General features: G+C 36.6%; 1 protein-coding gene across 2 annotated transcripts in view; it reads left to right on the forward strand.

The window, feature by feature from the left end:
* RELCH (RAB11 binding and LisH domain, coiled-coil and HEAT repeat containing) overlaps positions 1-11,129 on the forward strand; it is a 122,774-nt gene extending 111,645 nt beyond the window's left edge. The window contains exons 28-29 of one of the 2 annotated variants that reach the window (XM_081251871.1): positions 773-843; positions 9,427-11,129. In XM_081251871.1, the coding sequence (XP_081107997.1) occupies positions 773-843; positions 9,427-9,547 (192 nt within the window). In that variant the 3' untranslated portion in view covers positions 9,548-11,129. The remainder of the gene's footprint in view (positions 1-772; positions 844-9,426) is intronic. The other variant, XM_081251870.1, reaches the window with a different exon arrangement.
* Positions 11,130-18,114: the final 6,985 nt, after the last annotated feature.

The following is an 18,114-nucleotide window of genomic DNA, read 5'->3' on the forward strand; positions in this document are numbered from 1 at the left end:
TACTTATTTTTTGTGTTTGTTGTCTATAACAAAGGAACATAAGCTCTCCACAAGGAGGGAATGTTGTCTATTTGCTACATCCTCTGTGTCTAAAAACATGCCTAGCACGTAGAGGGTGACAATAAGTTTGTTGTCTAGTGACCTCCATGCACCAACATGGGCCAAGAAAATTCAGGAGGGCCATTTGGTTTCCAGTGTGGGTGCCAGCACTTGGGGCAGCAGCTCCCATCCCTCCACCCTTTCCATTACTCACTCAGTCTCACTGCAAGAGTGATAGCAACTCTTAGACACTCATTGCCTCCCCAGTTGTAGTGACCACAGATCTATATCTGGTCTCTGCCCTAGACTTTAAAATAGAGCATCTTGCTTTTTGCAACCTGGAAAAAGCAAGGGACAAGGGACAGAACAGCTTTTACTGGGAAAATATGTCTGACCATGGTATGTGTATTTGTTAACTGTATAGATGTATATAAATTTCACTTTTAACATTAGATAGTGGGGAAAGCTAAGGGAGAATGGAATCAGACTCAGAAGGAAGGTTAGTGAAAATCAAAGTGAATTATTAAGTTATACGATTGAGATCTTTTAAAGCTATTTCGGTACCTAGTCTAGCAACCCAATGTGAATTCCTCTAACAAAGTAACTGCCAAAATTTTCAATTTTTAGTAAACATATTAGCTTATGGGAATTTTAAAAATTCAATTAAAAACTTTAAACTGTAGCATTTTACTATGTTAACAGTATTTCTCTAAAGTCATTTTTTTTAAATCAGGTTATTTTAGCTTCCATGATAAAAGAATGTGAACAAAAAGTAGAGAACAAGACTGTCCAAGAGCCTCAAGGGTAAGACATTAATTCTTTTTTTTAAGGCTTTAGTTAACCTTAATTTCTCTATATAAATTTTCTTGAGGTGGGTGTAGTGTTTTATATTGTGTTATTTTGTAGTCATTAATTTGGAAGACAAGAAAATCCTTTAAATCAGCAGTTCTCTAATGCTAATCCATAAACCATCTGGGAAATATAAAATTCAGATCTCTATCTCATTCTCTGTGACCTCAACATTCTGAGTCAGCCTAGGGATCTGTATATTTAAAAGCTTCCAACAAAAACACTAATTTGAAAAGATATATGCACCCCAATGTTCATAGCAGCATTATTTATAATTGCCAAGGTATGGAAGCAACCTGAGTGTCCATCAGCAGATGAATGGATAAAGAAGATGTGTGTGTGTATGTGCGTATATATACATATATATACGCACATACACACACACACACATACATACAGTAGAATACTACTCAGCCATAAAAAAGAATGAAATTTTGCGATATACAACAACCTGGATGGACTTGGAGGGTATTATGCTAAACAAAATAAGTCAGAGAAAGACAAATGCTGTATGATATCACTTATATGAAGAATCTAAAAAATACAACAAACTAGTGAATATAACAAAAAAGAAATAGACTCATAGACATAGAGAACAAACTAGTGGTTACCAGTGGGGAGAGGGAAGGAGGGAGGGGCAATACAGGAGTAGAAGATTAAGAGGTACAAAGTATTATGAATAAAATAAACTACAAGGATCTATTGTACAACACAGGGAATATAGCCAATATTTTATAATAACTATAAGTGGAGTATAACCTTTAAAAATTATGAATCATTATATTATAAACCTGTAACTTACATAAGATCGTACATCAACTATACTTCAGTAAAATATAAAAATAAAATAAAATAAATACAAGGTTCCAAAGAGATTCTGATAGGTAGCTGGATTTGGGAATCACTGGTGAACATAGTTTGTAGAAATTTATGAGAGGAGTTGTAAGATTTAACTTGATTCACTGCATAAAGGATTGTCAACTTGTGAATGTTCTAGTCCCATGCTTCTAACCAAACTAATTAGAATTCAAAGATTCAGTGAAATTAAAATATGAACATAGGTGTGAAAGAATAAAGTTGGGCATTTCAGGACAGGAAGTAATTTACAAATAGTCTGTGTGTACTCTGACTCTTTCTGAAGTAACCTTGACCAGTTGATCTTAAATGGACTCTGTTAGGCAAGAAAAGCTCAACGGTGTTTCCTTTATAAAACTGACTACCAGGAATAAGTGTTTCATCTTGTCAGGCTAGGTACACAGAAACACACTCCTCCACACCCACAACCCCAACACACACACACACACACACACACACACACAGAGACACACACACACACAGAGTCTTTTGCCTTTTACTATGAGTCAGAACTCTTGCTTTAGCCTCCTGGAATGGTGGGAGCTCTTCTATCACTTTAGCCATGGAAAGTTATAAAACAATAGACATAACTTTGATAGGTTTCTATTCTGAACACAAAATCCATAAAGTTAACATTAAAGCAAATAATTCTGTTCATTTGTATATTAAATATTAAAATTATTTGGTGCCTTATTAGTTTAAAATGTAAAAGGTTTTGGACCAAAACTGAGAAAAATTATATGTGAAATACATTCTAAATGAAATTTCATGAATTATCATGCAGGAATTTTACAAGAAAGAAATCTCTCTGTAACTTCCTAAGATTGCTTTGGTTATACGACCTTCATTTTTAAGAAAAAAAAAAGTTCACATTTATAATCATATTTTCCCATGTTATTCAAATCCTCTATATTATCATTTATTTTTTAACTCTTTTTTTTAATTTATTTTTTTATACAGCAAGTCCTTATTAGTCATCCATTTTATACACATCAGTGTATACATGTCAATCCCAGTCTCCCAGTTCATCACACCACCACGCACACGCGCCTCTGCTTTCCCTGCTTGGTGTCCATACATTTGTTCTCTACATCTGTGTCTCAATTTCTGCCCTGCAAACTGGTTCATCTGTACCATTTTTCTAGATTCCACATATATGCGTTAATATATGGTATTTGTTTTTTTCTTTCTGACTTACTTCACTCTGTAGGACAGTCTCTAGATCAATCCACATCTCTACAAATGACCCAATTTCGTTCCTTTTTATGGCTGAATAATACTCCATTGTATATATGTACCACATCTTCTTTATGCATTCGTCTGTCGATGGACACTTAGGTTACTTCCATGTCCTGGCTACTGTAAATGTTATTCAAATCCCCTATATTATCATTTATTTTTTTTAACTCTTACTGTAGAGAATTTCAAATTAACACAAAAATAAACATGATATAATGATTTCCCATGTACTCATCACTCAGCTTCAACAATTATCAACTCATAGTCAATTTTATTTCATCTATACCCAACTCTTCTCCCCTCCCGTATTCTGATATGCATCTCTAAAAAATAAGTGCTATTTTTTAAAACATAAACACAATATCATCACACCATAACAACTCCTTAATATCATTTATTATCTGGCCTTCGTTCAAATTTCTAATTGTTTCATAAATGTCATTATTGATTTGTTGTTTGTTTTTTCCTTACAGTTTGTTTCCTTGAGTCAGGATCCAACATTCCATATATTATAAGTGGTTAATATGTTTCTTGAATCTCTTTTAATTCAGAGGTTCCCCTTGTATCTCTTTTTTTCTCCATACAATTTACTTGTTGAAGGAACTGAGTCATTTGTCCTATAGAGGTTCCCACAGTCCAAATCTTGCTAATTGCATTTCCCTTGTGTGGTTCAAAATGTTCCTCTGTATTTCCCATAAATTTACTAGTTGGATCTAGATCTAGAGATGTAATCAGGTTTGGGGCATGTTTTTTATTTGCCAAGACTTCTACATAGGAGGAGGCGTGTTTTCATCGTGAGGCAGGTAATGTCTGCTTCTCTCTTTTTTTGGTGATGTTAACATCTATTAATGATGAATGCCAGATCCGTTAATTCATTAGCAATTACAAAATGTATTACTCTATCATTCCTTCTTCATTTGTGAGCTAGAATTCTTCAGAAAGAAAACCGTACCCCATATGTACTATTTTTACCAAGTTATACGGTTTATATAGTAAAGACAAGATAAATGTTCAATTATTTCTCTTTATGTACCAGTTTCCAAAGTAATGAACTGATCCACCCTCCAACCGGAGGCAAAAAAAAAGAGAAAAGGGATTACATGCAGAAATATCAGCACTGTGCAAAAGGACAAAACTTTCAGAAAAGCATATTTGGGAACTGTAATTAAAGCTAGAGCACAGAGTATGTACGGGAGAACAACAGAGATAAGTCTATAAAGGTAGACGGGCACCATTAATAAAGAACTTTGTATGCTACATGAGAGGTTTGGACTTATCCTGTGGCCAGGAGTCAACAAACTTTCTCTGTAAAGACAGTAAATATTTTAAGCTTTGCAATTCATATGGTCTCTGTTACAAGTACACAATTGAACTCTGCTATTGTAGCAGTAAGCAGCCATTGATAATATGGAAATGTATGGCTATGGCTGCATTCCAATAAAACTTTATTTACAAAAACAGGCAGCAGACTGGATTTGGCCTGTGACCCTTAGTTTACCAACCCTTAGTAACTTTGCTTCTCAGGCCTTAGGGTCCATCAGAATCACCTGGAAATTTTGGGGTGCCATCTCCAGAGTTTTTGATTCAGAAGATCTGGGATGGAGCCTGAGAATTTGAATTGCAACCAATTCCCAGGTGATGTTAATACTATGGGTCCAGGAGCCACACTTTGAGAACCACTGCTTTGGAAGCCATGCTCTAGTGAATACAAGCAACAGAGAAGCAGGTGGAACAGAAAGCTACTGTAGTAACCCATGATGAAGGCAGGTGTGGGCATGGATGGGCAGGTAATAATAAGATACACTCATAAACCAGACACCATTCTCAGCATTTTTCATACATTTGCTAATAATTTATCATAATAACCCTATGAAGTAGATACTATTGCTATTCCCATTTTACAGATGACACAGAGGTTAGGTAACTTGCTCAAAGGCCACCTAGCTACTAAGTGGAGGAACCAGAATTCAAACCCAGGCATTGTGGTTCTTGAGACCATGGTCTTAACCACCATGTTTTACTGCCTATATGTAACAGTGAGTATGAGAATAAGGTGGACTCAAGATATATTCAAATGTGAACTCAGTTTAACTTGGCAACAGATTAGAGTAAGAGAGAACTAGAATCTAATAAGAATTCCCAGATTGAATGATGGCACCGTACAACCAAATGGAACTGTTCTGAAGAGGAATATTTAAAATTTGAGGTACAGGAAGAAAAACACTCTAAGCAGTTACTGAGATTTAGGAACCATTAGGATATAGGTGGTAATTAAAGGCTTAGGTAAGGACTAGAGGTGGATGGATGATATCACTTGGAAAGGGAGCTCAGACCTAGAATTAGACCAACATTGAAAAGGCAGCATTGGGGGCTCCCCTGGTGGTACAGTGGTTGAGAATCCGCCTGCCGATGCAGGGGACACGGGTTCGTGCCCCGGTCCGGGAAGATCCCACATGCCGCAGAGCAGCTGGGCCCGTGAGCCATGGCCGCTGAGCCTGCGTGTCCGGAGCCTGTGCTCTGCAATGGGAGAGGCCACAGCAGTAAGACGCCCCCATACCACACACACACACACACACACAAAAATAATAATAATAAATAAAATGCAGCATTTAAGGGACTTCCCTGGTGGTGCAGTGGTTAAGAATCCACCTGCCGATACAGGGGACACGGGTTCGAGCCCTGGTCTGGGAAGATCCCACATGCCGGGAGCAACTAAGCCCGTGCACCACAACTACTGAGCCTGTGCTCTAGATCCCAAGAGCCACAACTACTGAAGCCCGCACACCTAGAGCCCATGAGCCCATGTTCCACAACAACAGAAGCCACTGCAAGGAGAAGCCCGCATCGCAACGAAGAGTAGCCCCTGCTTGCCACAACTAGAGAAAGCCCACACGCAGCAATGAAGACCCAATGCAGCCAAAAATAAATAAATAAAATAAATAATTTTTTTTGAAAGTGCAGCATTTACAAGAAGCTTAACTGAGAAATAGGAGGCAAATCAGAGTGGTGTCAAAAAATCAAATAGGGGTTTCAAAGAGAAGGAGTAGTGATTTAAGGATAGGCCAGAAGTAAGAGATTCTATAGATTCAGAATCAATAAGAAATGACAGCTGGTTGGCTATGAGTTGCAAAGGAAAGATCTGAGAATCCCTTGAAAGCCTGCAGTAAGAAGACATTACAAGGCAGCCCATTTCATTTTTAACAACTCTGTTTTTAAAATATTCCCTTCTCATCCTGAGTTAAAGTCTCCCTTCCTATAACATCTACTCTCTATACCAGGTTTTCATCATTTGGCCGAGGGGTCAGAGTCAGACCCTTTTGTCTAACTGATAAAAATGTAAACTCTTTCTTCAGGAAAAAAAAAAAACCCATAATGCAATGGTTTTTTACTAGAAAACTTTGTAAAATACATACCTGGGTCCTCTACCCCAGATGGAAAAAATCAGAATCACTGGGGTTAGGTCTAGGTGTCCACATTTCAAAAAGTTCCCCCAGGTAATTGTGATGTGCATCAGTAGAGCTCTATGGATATATACAGCCGTGCATATATATATTATATATCTCATTTTTCACAAGTAACACACAGAGGTATCTTAAGTCTCCTAAATCTTCTCTTCTCCAAACCAAACATTCTTCATTCCTTTCACTTTTATCTCTTATGGTTTCCAGACTCCTTAGCATCATTGTTGCACTCCTCTTAGAATATCATTAACACTTGATGGGGGACTTCCCTGGTGGCGCACGCTCCCAGGGAAGCATGCTCCCAATGCAGGGGGCCCAGATTCAATTCCTGGTCAGGGAACTGGATCCCACACGTGTTCCGCAACTAAGAGTTTGCATGCCACAGCTAAAGAGCTGGCGAGCCGCAACTAAGGAGCCCACCTGCCGCAACTGAGACCCAGTGCAACCAAATAAATAAATATTAAAAAAAAAAGACTTCATGGTATCTCAAGTATTATCTGAGCCATGTATCCTGTTTTTGTAGATACAAATTAAAATCATACTTATCTTTTACTTAACACTTTCCTACAGAAAAAAAAAAACAGTACTATAAACCTAGAGTGTTAAGGAAAGGCATCATGGAAAAGATAGGGCTTGAGCTGGGAATTGAAAGATGGCTAGACACGAGATAGAAGAAGAAATATTTAAGTTGAGAATGGTTTGAACAATTAGACTAGGCAGACCTGACTCAAGGGGGTCTAGAAGTTAAGTAGTGATGGTTGGTTAAAACACATACACACACACATAAGAATTAGATTGCTATGTTTCTTGAATGCCATGCATATTTTATCTTGTAGCTAGTAAGTGGCCACTGAAGATTTTGAGAAGGGGTGTGATATAAAGAAGTGATTATTTAAGAGGTGAATCTGACTAAAACAAGGAGGCCAGATCTAAAACTTTGGGAATAATTCAGTTGTAAAGTATTGGCATTAGAAATAGAAGTAAACAATAGAGAAGATATTGTAGAATAAAGTCACAAGATTTGATGATAGTTTGAAGTGGAGAGCCATTATAGTCACTGTTGGGAAGAGAGGAAAAGGATAGAACCACTGGCAAGTAAAGAAATAAAAGTGAGTGATAAAAACTCTCCAGAAAATGTGCATAGAGGGAACCTACCTCAACATAATAAGGGCCATATATGACAAACCCACAGCAAGCCTCATACTCAACGGTGAAAAACTGAAAGTATTTCCACTAAGATCAGGAGCAAGACAAGGATGTTCACTCTAGCCACGGCCATCAGGGAAGAAAAAGAAATAAAAGGAATACAGATTGGAAAAGAAGTAAAACTGTCACTGTTTGCAGATGACATGATACTATACATAGAAAATCCTAAATGTGCCACCAGAAAACTACTAGAACTAATCAATGAATTTGGTAAAGTTGCAGGATACAAAATTAATGCACAGAAATCTCTGGCATTCCTGTACACCAGCAACGAAAAATCAGAAAGAAATGAAGGAAACACTCCCATTTACCATCGCAACAAAAAGCATGACATACCTAGGAATAAAGCTGCTTGAGGAGGTGAAAGACTTGTTCTCAGAAATAAAAGTGGGGAGTTATTTCTAAAGTTAGGGTATGAAAAAAACCTTGAGACATTGGCTTTATGTAGCAAACAGTGGTAATGTGGGACTGGCCCTCAGGAAAAATGTTGTGATTCAATAAATATTTTTGAGTCACCCTAAGGAGATGTTACTTAAAACTTACAGCGTGAGTAAGTTTTGTAATTGAAGAACTAGAGGCAAATGCTGAGCCTTATGGAGGATTACTTTGTGGGAAGAGGAAAAGCAGCAGAAGGGGGGTATTCAGAGCACATAGGGACAGACCAGGTTGATGTACTGGCAGGAGAGCAATGGGAAGAAGAGACTTTCAGGATGGGCATCGTGGTCGCGTATTTAACTGAGTAACTCGGCACACACCTTTAGAGACCACATAGAACCAGAGGTCTTAGGTAGCAGCACATACTTCATGTGTAGATTTAACAGACGTCTGTTGAGCTCCTGTACCTCGCTCGCCACTCATTGTCTTTGACATGTTCAAACATATTCTCTCACTTAGTCCTCAAGATATTTTGCAATAACAGTTGAAAATTTTTACAGAGGAGGAAACTGAATCAGAGTGATTTAAAGCATCTTGGCCAAAGCCACAAGGCCAATAAGCTGGATTCCTGAATCCATTACAGCACAATTGTTGGATCACTGAAAAATTGTCCTTTAGCAATACTCTGTTCAGTAATATGATAAACCAGCTGTCTTTAGTAGTCATTTAGATTGTGCTTACTTCCTACACAGAAGGTTGGTCAAAAAGAAAGGAAAAGATTTGACACTGTCCATCAAAACTAGTGCAATTGGCAACTGAGGACATGTTTCTTCTCCCCAACCCCGCCCCCCCAAAAAAGTAATATGTCATAGGATTGTTAAAGACCTCACTGTGATTTCATTTACTCATCTGTGAAAATAGGGATAATATCTATCTTCCAGGGTTGCTGTAAGAATTAAATGAAGTAATGCTGATAATAAGAAGAATAACTAACACTTAGAGCATGCTATTACGTGCCTGGCACTGCTAATAAGCACTTTACACTCGTATAATCCTAAATAGCCCTGTGAGGTAGGTACTAGAATTATCTCCATTTTATAGGTGAGGAAACAGAGACTAAATAACTTGCCCAAAGTCACACAGCTGGTAAATGACAGAACCGAGATTCAGTCTCATTCCACACTTGCTCCTAATCACTATACCACACTGCTTCCTTTAAAAAAACAACATGAAAGCTGCTAACCTATTATGGTACCAAAAAACTCGACTCCATAAATACTCGTTTCCCTTTTGTGATACCAGTTCAGAATGTATTTATTAATGTTATACTACTAAAGAAATGAAAAAATATATATTTTAGTTTTTTAATTGCTTTACACGAATTTCAAAATTTCTTTCCTAGCTCAATGTCAATTGCTGCAAGCTTAGTGAGTGAAGATACAAAGACCAAGTTTTTGAACAAAATGGGCCAGTTGACAACATCAGGTGCCATGTTGGCCAATGTGTTTCAGAGAAAGAAGTAAAAGCAGGAAGGAAGCCCCCAGTAAACACTAAATGGACCTCAAGCAGACTGGTTCCTTGTACTTGAAGTACTTGCCTTTTTTTATTTCTCTTTTATGTTCTTGCATTATAATTTTATCTTAACCTCCAAAGATATTTGCACTGCTTTTGATTATTGCTGTATATCTGTTAATTTTGGGGTTACAACTGTGGTGATAAAAAAATGAGTCGATAGTCTGTACCAAGTCCCTCCTCTATGTTCTTGTCTTTCAGAATAATTATATATATATGAGTTTTTTAAAATTTTTGGATGGGATATTAGCAAATATCTGTATGATACACTAAGCTATTACAGTGGTACTTAAAATAATGTAAATTTGCAGTCATTGTTATAAAGTAATAAAAGTGGAGATTACTTAAGTATTTAAATTATGAAAGAATAATGCAGACTTTTTATTGTTTCTTAACGGACTAGAAAGAGCCACCAGCATTACTCTGTGCCTTTTGGACTTCAGTTTGTGTGTCTGTAGGAGTTGTATGCATTCCATTCACACAGTGTTTATAATACTGCGATGAATTTGAATTGCAAATCCTACAGTAAGTAGATAATAATGAAACTTTCAATATTTCAGCACTCTCATGAATATTCTTTAAGTGCTATTTAAACCTCCCCATCACTTACATGCATATAGTGGACTTACCTGAGGAAACCCAGCACAGAAGCATGGGGAGTGGTTAACCAAGGTGAATTTTACATACTGGTGTGTAGTAGATTTAAATTCTCAAAACTAAATTTAAGTAAGAAGAACTAATAATTGTGACATTTTTTCCCAAACCAAAATACAGAAGAAAATATGGTTTGAATCTAATATTTAACACCCATTTACATAAAACATTTTATTAAGATGTTTTCTAATGATTTTAATTTCAGAGATTATCTTTTCATTCTGTGTGTTACAGAGAAGTACAGAAAAGTTCAGGACATTTGGGGGCTGCTTTTTTCCCTCTAAACTAAAAATGACGTTGGCTAAATTATTACTGGTTAGTCATCACCTTGTCCCTTAAAGTCAGTGACTATTCTTGTGTTTGATATATATTACATAGAGTCTTAAGTCAGTGTACCGTTCCGCTGGAATTTGACAGTTGTCTTTAAAGTAATGCAACTTGAAGTAGAAAAGAGTGGTCCTGGACATAGAAGGGAGGTGGTTGGTTTAAGGGGTTAATGTGAGGCCTTTTTGAAAAATGCATATTTTGGTAAAGAGAATTCTCTTTTGAGCACAGCTGATACAAATGGGTGATTGTCATGTTTGTTGTATAAACTGGTTTAATACACTTGGAACATAGGTGGATTATATTCACTTCCTGGGAAAGCTAGCTTACCACATATTAAAGCTTATAAAATAAGTTGCCATAGGCAAAGCCATTTAAAAAGTTTATTCTGAAATTATTTCTTTTACCTACAGTGAAATAATTGTTAACTAACTAGTCTTTATGGAAACTGTTGGATTCTAGGCATTCCTGAGAAATTGAAAGTGGCTACCTTTCATGTCAAAAATGTTGATCTATTATAAATAAAATGTTTTTGCATACTTGTTTTGGTTTTGGTTTTTGCTATGTGTGTTTATTTTCATTTTGAAACACTATATCCTATATCCAAGCAAAATGAAATGAGAAAGTGTATATTCATTAAAATATATTTTATTTTGGGAATATAAGCTGTATAAATTACCTATTTTAGTTTACTTTTACTAAAAAAAGATTATGTTGTATAAAATTAATACATTTCCGAGGTGATTTAAAGAAAAAATGTTTAAATTCTTATTTGCTTTGAACTGTAGTAGAATTAGTATGTTTATTACCTGGTGAATAAATATAATGTATTTTTAATGTGATAATTTTTATTAATTTGTGACTCCATTTATCTAAATGCTAATGTTTTTTTTGGAAAGGCACCAGCTAGCGAGATAAACAGTATATCTCAAGTGAGCCCCCCTTATTATGCCGTTAAATATCTTAATGTCAGTAAGACTTCCCATTTATTTTCACATTGATTTTTATGGCAAAATATGGATTCTTTAAACACAGGACAGTCACTAATCACTGAAACATGTGTTCTTCCAAAACAAGCTGTAAAACTCCCATCCTCACTCTTTTTAAACATTAGTAAAAATGATACAAATTAAAGTTAAGTTTGCAAAGTAATGAAAAGTTAATTTGGAATTATGCTCCAAAGCAAGCCAGAGACTAAAATTTTTCAGAAATCCAGAAGTGCCATAGTTAACAATTTTGCTGAATTATTCCAAGAGCGATGCTTGAGTAGTAGCACTATCTACCTCTCTATACATAGTATCCTTGACCTTCATTTGTTTCCATCAGCACACCTTTTGAAAGATTACTTTGCTAAACATCAGATTGACTTACAACCTGAATGAATTTGTGAGTAATTTAAGTAATTTTAAGGGGATATCAATTCAAGGTGCTATCAAACTTCCTTTTCTTACAGAAAAAAAAAATTGGTTCAGATAGTCTCTGAACTAAAATTTAGGGAGGTGAAATCAGTGTGGGCTGAATTGTCTTTTCATGACCCTGATTTTTAACATAAACTATTTTAGACCATTATTTGACCTTTAAGGACATAACTTTGTCTAGACCTACCTTGTTGATCTTTGAACAGTGATAGCCAACTGCCGCTAACATTTTGTGCTGATTACCAATTTCTTAACTACTTTTTGTGTAAATAATGTATATTTAAAGAGCTTTGTAATTGGCTACTCTAATTCCTAAAATTCTCCAGATTGTCCAGGTAACAATATTCCAACTTTATTTTGGTTGTTAACTCCCTTACAAGCAAACTGTGAAATAAATTTAGCCTTTCATATGAATAGACATGTTTGAAAGTTGTAACGTTGCAGTGTACTTGGTTTGGTTACTGTTTTATTTCTGTACGTTTAAAAATAATAGGTTAAAGCTATATGCTACTAATCAAAAATAGTAAATGTATCTGCATATTGGTAAAATAATTGGATTTTAGACTATTTTTATACTACATAAGGATGCTCTGCATGCATTTCATCTGTGGAATCTGTGTTCTAATCACAATCTGAGAGTGCCACATCTCATCATTCCTATTTTCCCTTCAGGACTAACTATAGGAAACTTTGTGTTGATTGCCTTCTTTATGGTTTACTTTGTGTATTTAAAAAAATGTTAATATAAAAATTTCTATTCACTGTAAGAGCATACCAATCATAAAGTACACAATAGTTAATATAAACTTACCACAGTATTTAAAAACTTTATTATGTGTTTGTGATAGCATATAAATAATTCCTTCAGTTCAGTGTGGTGAGGAATGTAAATTATTTGCTTTTCTCCAAAGAGTCTTCAGTAATATCTGGAAAATTCTGTTCAAAGCATGTCTATATTAGAGGACTGTTTGCACGCGGGCTTTCTCATTGCGGCAAGCGGGGGCTACTCTTCGTTGAGGTGCGCTGGCTTTTCATTGCAGTGGCTTCTCTTGTTGCAGAGCACGGGCTCCAGGTGCGCGGGCTTCATTAGTTGTGGCTCGCAGGCTCTAGAGCATATGGACTTCAGTCGTTGTGGCACGCGGGCTTAGTTGCTCCATGGCACGTGGGATCTTCCTGGACCAGGGATCGAGCCCATGTCCCCTGAATTGGCAGGTGGATTCTTAACCACTGCACCACCGGGGAAGTCCTGTTTTACTATTTTAATTCCTTTTATTTCGTTAAAGATTACTCCATTATATTTATTTCAATTAGATCATTTCATGAATAGATTTCTTGAGGGACTTTAATGTAGCAATATTTATGTTATCTGTAAACTACCATTTTGTGTCATTATAGTTATTAAATTCTTTGTCAGTAATGTTATTTAGGGTTGTCATTTGTTGATAGCAGTCTGCTTTTTTAAATTTTAAGCTACTATCTTAGTGGAAAAGCAACCCTCTCTTGAACTGTTGGCATTTGCAACCTTGGATATTTTTAGATACTGATTTTCAAAAAAGCTGGAAATATTATAAATATCTCTATATGAAATATGCATTGTTGAATAGTACTAATAATTTCTCGTTGACTTTATGATTTCACAGATGCTTTATCTTTATTTCTGACAATTACTTGACAGTTCTTTAAATTTTTAGCTTTCTCTGTTTGTAAGCTGTCCATCATGTATCAAATAATGAACTTATAATGAATGCTTTAATAATGTAAATCATTTCCTAATTTATTTTTATATGGATTTTATAAATATAGTCACCTTTCTAACAAATTCTTTTGTCTTACCATCAAAGAGAATGAAAACAATAATATGCTTTCTATACCTCACAAGACTTTATGAAAATTATATAATAGTAAACCTGAAAGTGTTTTAGCACTTCTAAAGTTTTATGAAAGGTCAAAGTGAAATTTTAAATTTTAAATTACTGAATCACTAAAGTGTGGATAACCCCCTCCCTCATACTTTTGTTTTCTAGTAAGTGAACATGTTATCATACCAGGGATGATTTACCTAATACTACAGTAGAAGGCAGAAACTACTTTTGGTGGTTACTTTGGCCTACTTTAACCACTTCCAGAGTCTCCAACCTAGTGAAGACTAGTGAGGTAAATTTGCTCTTTAGGGACTTCTCTGGCAGTCCAGTGGTTAAGACTCTGTGCTTCCACTGTAGGGAACGCAAGTTCAATCCCTGGTCAGGGAATTAAGTTCCCACATGCCGTGCGGTGAAGCCAAAAAAAAACTTTTTTTGGCTCTTTATTTACTAAAACTTGTGATTAAATTAAAATTTTTTCAAAGACCCAAATAAATTAGTTTGATAGATTCGTTTTCCATTACATAAGTTGTTTAGGTTTTGAAAAAGTTTTACCCTCTGCATCCCCACCGTTGTCTGTTAGTATACATTTGATTCTTATAGTAACTAGCTTTGACATGTAGTTTGAAATTCCAGGCTCTTTGCAACTAAACTTTTCATACTGAGGAAAGCAAAATAAGAACCGGCATTTCTTGAAAATAATTGGCTTCTACTGTTATCTAAGAGAAGGAAATCCTTCAGGTAACCATGGACCAATAAAAAAAAAAAAGAATTCAGGTTTCTTGCTGAAGCTACAAAAGTCTTCATAAGGAGGTAAATGCTACATATCAAATTTAGAGACCATTTTGCTTTCTTTGTCATACTACAGAAACACTTAATATTGTAATCGTCCTCAAGAAATTATGAAGAGGTGACAGAAGACTAGAGATGAACAAATGTCCTGATTTTTAAACATGAGAAGCCAGTAGATTTTATAAAATGTGGATTCCCATCTAGTTCTCAATTTATATAAAGCCTCTTCAAGTTGGCCCTTTCTGACCACCCAATTCAAAGTAACCACTGTAATTCCCTCATCAGCCCGGTTTATCTTTTTCATGATTCTTACCAGCACTCATTTTCTTATTTTTTACTGTCCGTCTCTCTCACTAGACTCAGCTCCATGAGAGAAAATGTTGTCTATCCTTTTCAACCAGTGTCTCTCCAGTTCTTGAAGAATGGTATGTGGTTGGTACTCAACAAATATTGATTGAACGAATTAATGAATTGTTGAGCTTGATATCAATTCTATGCAAGTTTTCTAATTAGATTAAAAGAGTGATTATGAGGATAATCAGAAGTCCCCAAAACAGTATGAGTTTACTGAGACTACATTCTGAACTAACCTAATGTCCTTTTCATAGAGCCATTATATTTTGATCAGGAGAATTGTGTAGTCTTGTGCCTTATGAGCTCAGCAAAGTATTTGACTGTTTCTCTTAATGTATTTATTTATTTCCAAGGTAGAAAATATGGGTAAATAAAAGTGCAGATTAAGAGCTGTGCCATGTGCATATGGCCTAAAAAGCTCTTGGAGCTTGTATTCATATCTCTGGCTCCCTGGGCAGCACCTTTAACGACAAACCTTACCATGTTTCCTAAGCCATTTGTAAATGTAGGGAAACCACCCCTTTCTAAGAATTATAAAGTCATTCACTTATGGAGTACCTATGTTGTGCTAGGCATGGGATGCAATGAACGAGACCAACAGAGAACAGAGCTTGCAGCCAGGCAAGGAAACAAACAGGTTGAGAGGGAAGGGCTGAGGAGGACTTACCTTAATTAGGGTGATTACTTTGGAAGGCCTCTCTAAGGTGACATTGTACCTGAAAACTAGGAAGAATGGGCTTTAACTATTTGGAAACAGGAAGAGAAGAAAGAGCAGTATATGCATAAGCCTTGGTGTATTTAAGGAACTGGAAAAAGAAGGCCAGTGTGGCTGGAGCATTTTGAAATGAGATGGAGTATCAAAAGATGAAATTGGAGGGAAGTATAGCCAGATCACAGAAGGCCTTGAACACTATGGTTAGAAGTTAGAAAGGGAAGACTTTGCATAGTTGAAGTAGTAGAATGACTTGACCCAATTTGCATTCCGATTAGGTATACTTATGCTTTGTAAGAATGCTTTGGAAAAGGGTATGAGTCTAGGCTGCAGACAGAAGCTAATGCATCAATCTAAGCAAGAGATGATGGCAGCTTGGACAAAAATGGAGGGAAAAAGGCAGATCTGAGATATATATATATATATGTGTGTGTGTGTGTGTGTGTACTTTTTTTTTTTTGGCTGTGTTGGTTCTTAGTTGCTGCGCGTGGGCTTTCTTTAATTGCGGCGAGCGGGGGCTACTCTTGGTTGCGGTGCGCGGGCTTCTCATTGTGGTGGCTTCTCTTGTTGTAGAGCACGGGCTCTAGGCGAGCGGGCTCAGTAGTTGTGGCTTGAGGGCTTAGTTGCTCCGCGGCATGTGGGATCTTCCCAGACCAGGGCTCAAACCCATGTCCACTGCATTGGCAAGTGGATTCTTAACCTCTGCGCCACCAGCGATGTCCCTGAGATATATTTTGAAAGTAGAATTGGCATGACAGGTTGGGTATGAAGAGTAAGGGAAAGAGAAAAACCAAGATGTCACTGAGATTTCTGTCTGGAATAATTTGAATAAATAATGAGTGATAACAATAGTAAGGAAGTAAGGTAAAGAACAAGTTTTAGGAGCAAATCTACAATTTTGTTTTAGATGTGTCAAATTCGAGATGTCTGAGAGTTACCTGTCTAAATATCAAGAAGTTAGTTATACAGGTCTGGATCTCAACAGAGGTCAGGATTGAAAATATAGATTATGGAGTCAACAATATTTGACTAAATCCATGGAAGTAAATGAGATGGCCCTGGGGAGAGAGTAACCGTGGAGAAGAATATCCAAGTCTGGGACACTCCTATATTTGGAAATTCAGCAGAGCAAGAGGAACTACTAAGAGGTTCAAGAGGAGTGAGTTAGGAGGGAAACCAAGAAAGTGTGCCATCTTGGAAGCCAAGAGAAGAGTGTTCCAAGGAGGGTCAATTGCTACTCAGCAGTCAGGATGAGGATGGATCTGAAATCTGGTGGAAGATTAAAGTCACTGATGACTTCAATAGTAGTTTCAGTGGATTGGTGGAAATAGAAGCCTGATTGGAGTGGGCTAAAGAGAGACAATGACCAGAGATGACAGCTCTTTCAGGAAATGTTGCCATAAAGGGGAGCAGAAGTACTGGTAGCTAGAAAGGAACATGAGGTCATGTAGGTAAGGTTTCTAACATGAGAAATTAGATCCTCTTCATATGCTGGTGAGAATAAGCCAGTAAATTGAGAGGTAGTGATGACGCAACAGCAACAACGGGCAACAACTGCAAGAGTGAAATCCTTGAGAAGGTAAGAGGGGGTGAGATTCAGAGCACAAATGCAGCCTGGCCTCTTTTGTAATTGGAGAGAAAGCAGAGAATAGATACACTTGGAGGTAATTTGATAGATTTAGTGGTGGGAAGGTTTGGGGGTTTCCATTTAGTTTCTCAGTGAAGTATGAAGCAAAGATACTAGCTTGGCTGGCATGTGGAAAGTATTGGAGGTTTGAGGAGAAAGAAGGTAGAAATGGTTGTCTCCAAGAATGGCAGAGTGAATTATTGAGGGAATTGTAGGACTGCCAAGCAATTTTGAAAGCCCGTTTTAGAATAGTAATTATGAATTTAAAGAAAGAGTGTTAACACAATTGTGGGGTTTTTTGTTTCTTCCAGACAAAATTAACTGTTCAGGAGCAGATGTGAAGATACACAAAATAAAGTATAACCAGGTCTGGGTTTTTCTAGATGCATAAGAGGAGGAGAAAAGACAAGGACATTAAAGCTCTTGCAAAGAAATGATTATAGTGATGGACCATAGACTAAACTGGGAAAGGGGGAAAATGAGATATTGGAATGGGGGGAAATAAATAATCTGAGGGATGGGTCTCAGTAAAGTAAACAACATGTAAGTAAACTGGAAAGATACTTCCTTTGAGAGTAGAAATGGAAAGCAAATAATATGCCTGTTCTACCTCCAGCCTTTTAAGTACAGAGGTTTGTGGGAACAAGATTGAAAAGCCTCCACTTTAAAGAATAGCAGGGAAGGTGATGTCTTAGGGGTAGTCAGCTTTCAGTTAGTATAAGATGAACGAGAGGCTCTTCAAGAGAAGAGGTTGAGGAGGTAGATAAGAAATCTGAAG

This window comes from Mesoplodon bidens (assembly GCF_964165515.1).
Source record: "Mesoplodon bidens genome assembly, chromosome: 13".
NCBI classification, from domain to species: domain Eukaryota; kingdom Metazoa; phylum Chordata; class Mammalia; order Artiodactyla; family Ziphiidae; genus Mesoplodon; species Mesoplodon bidens.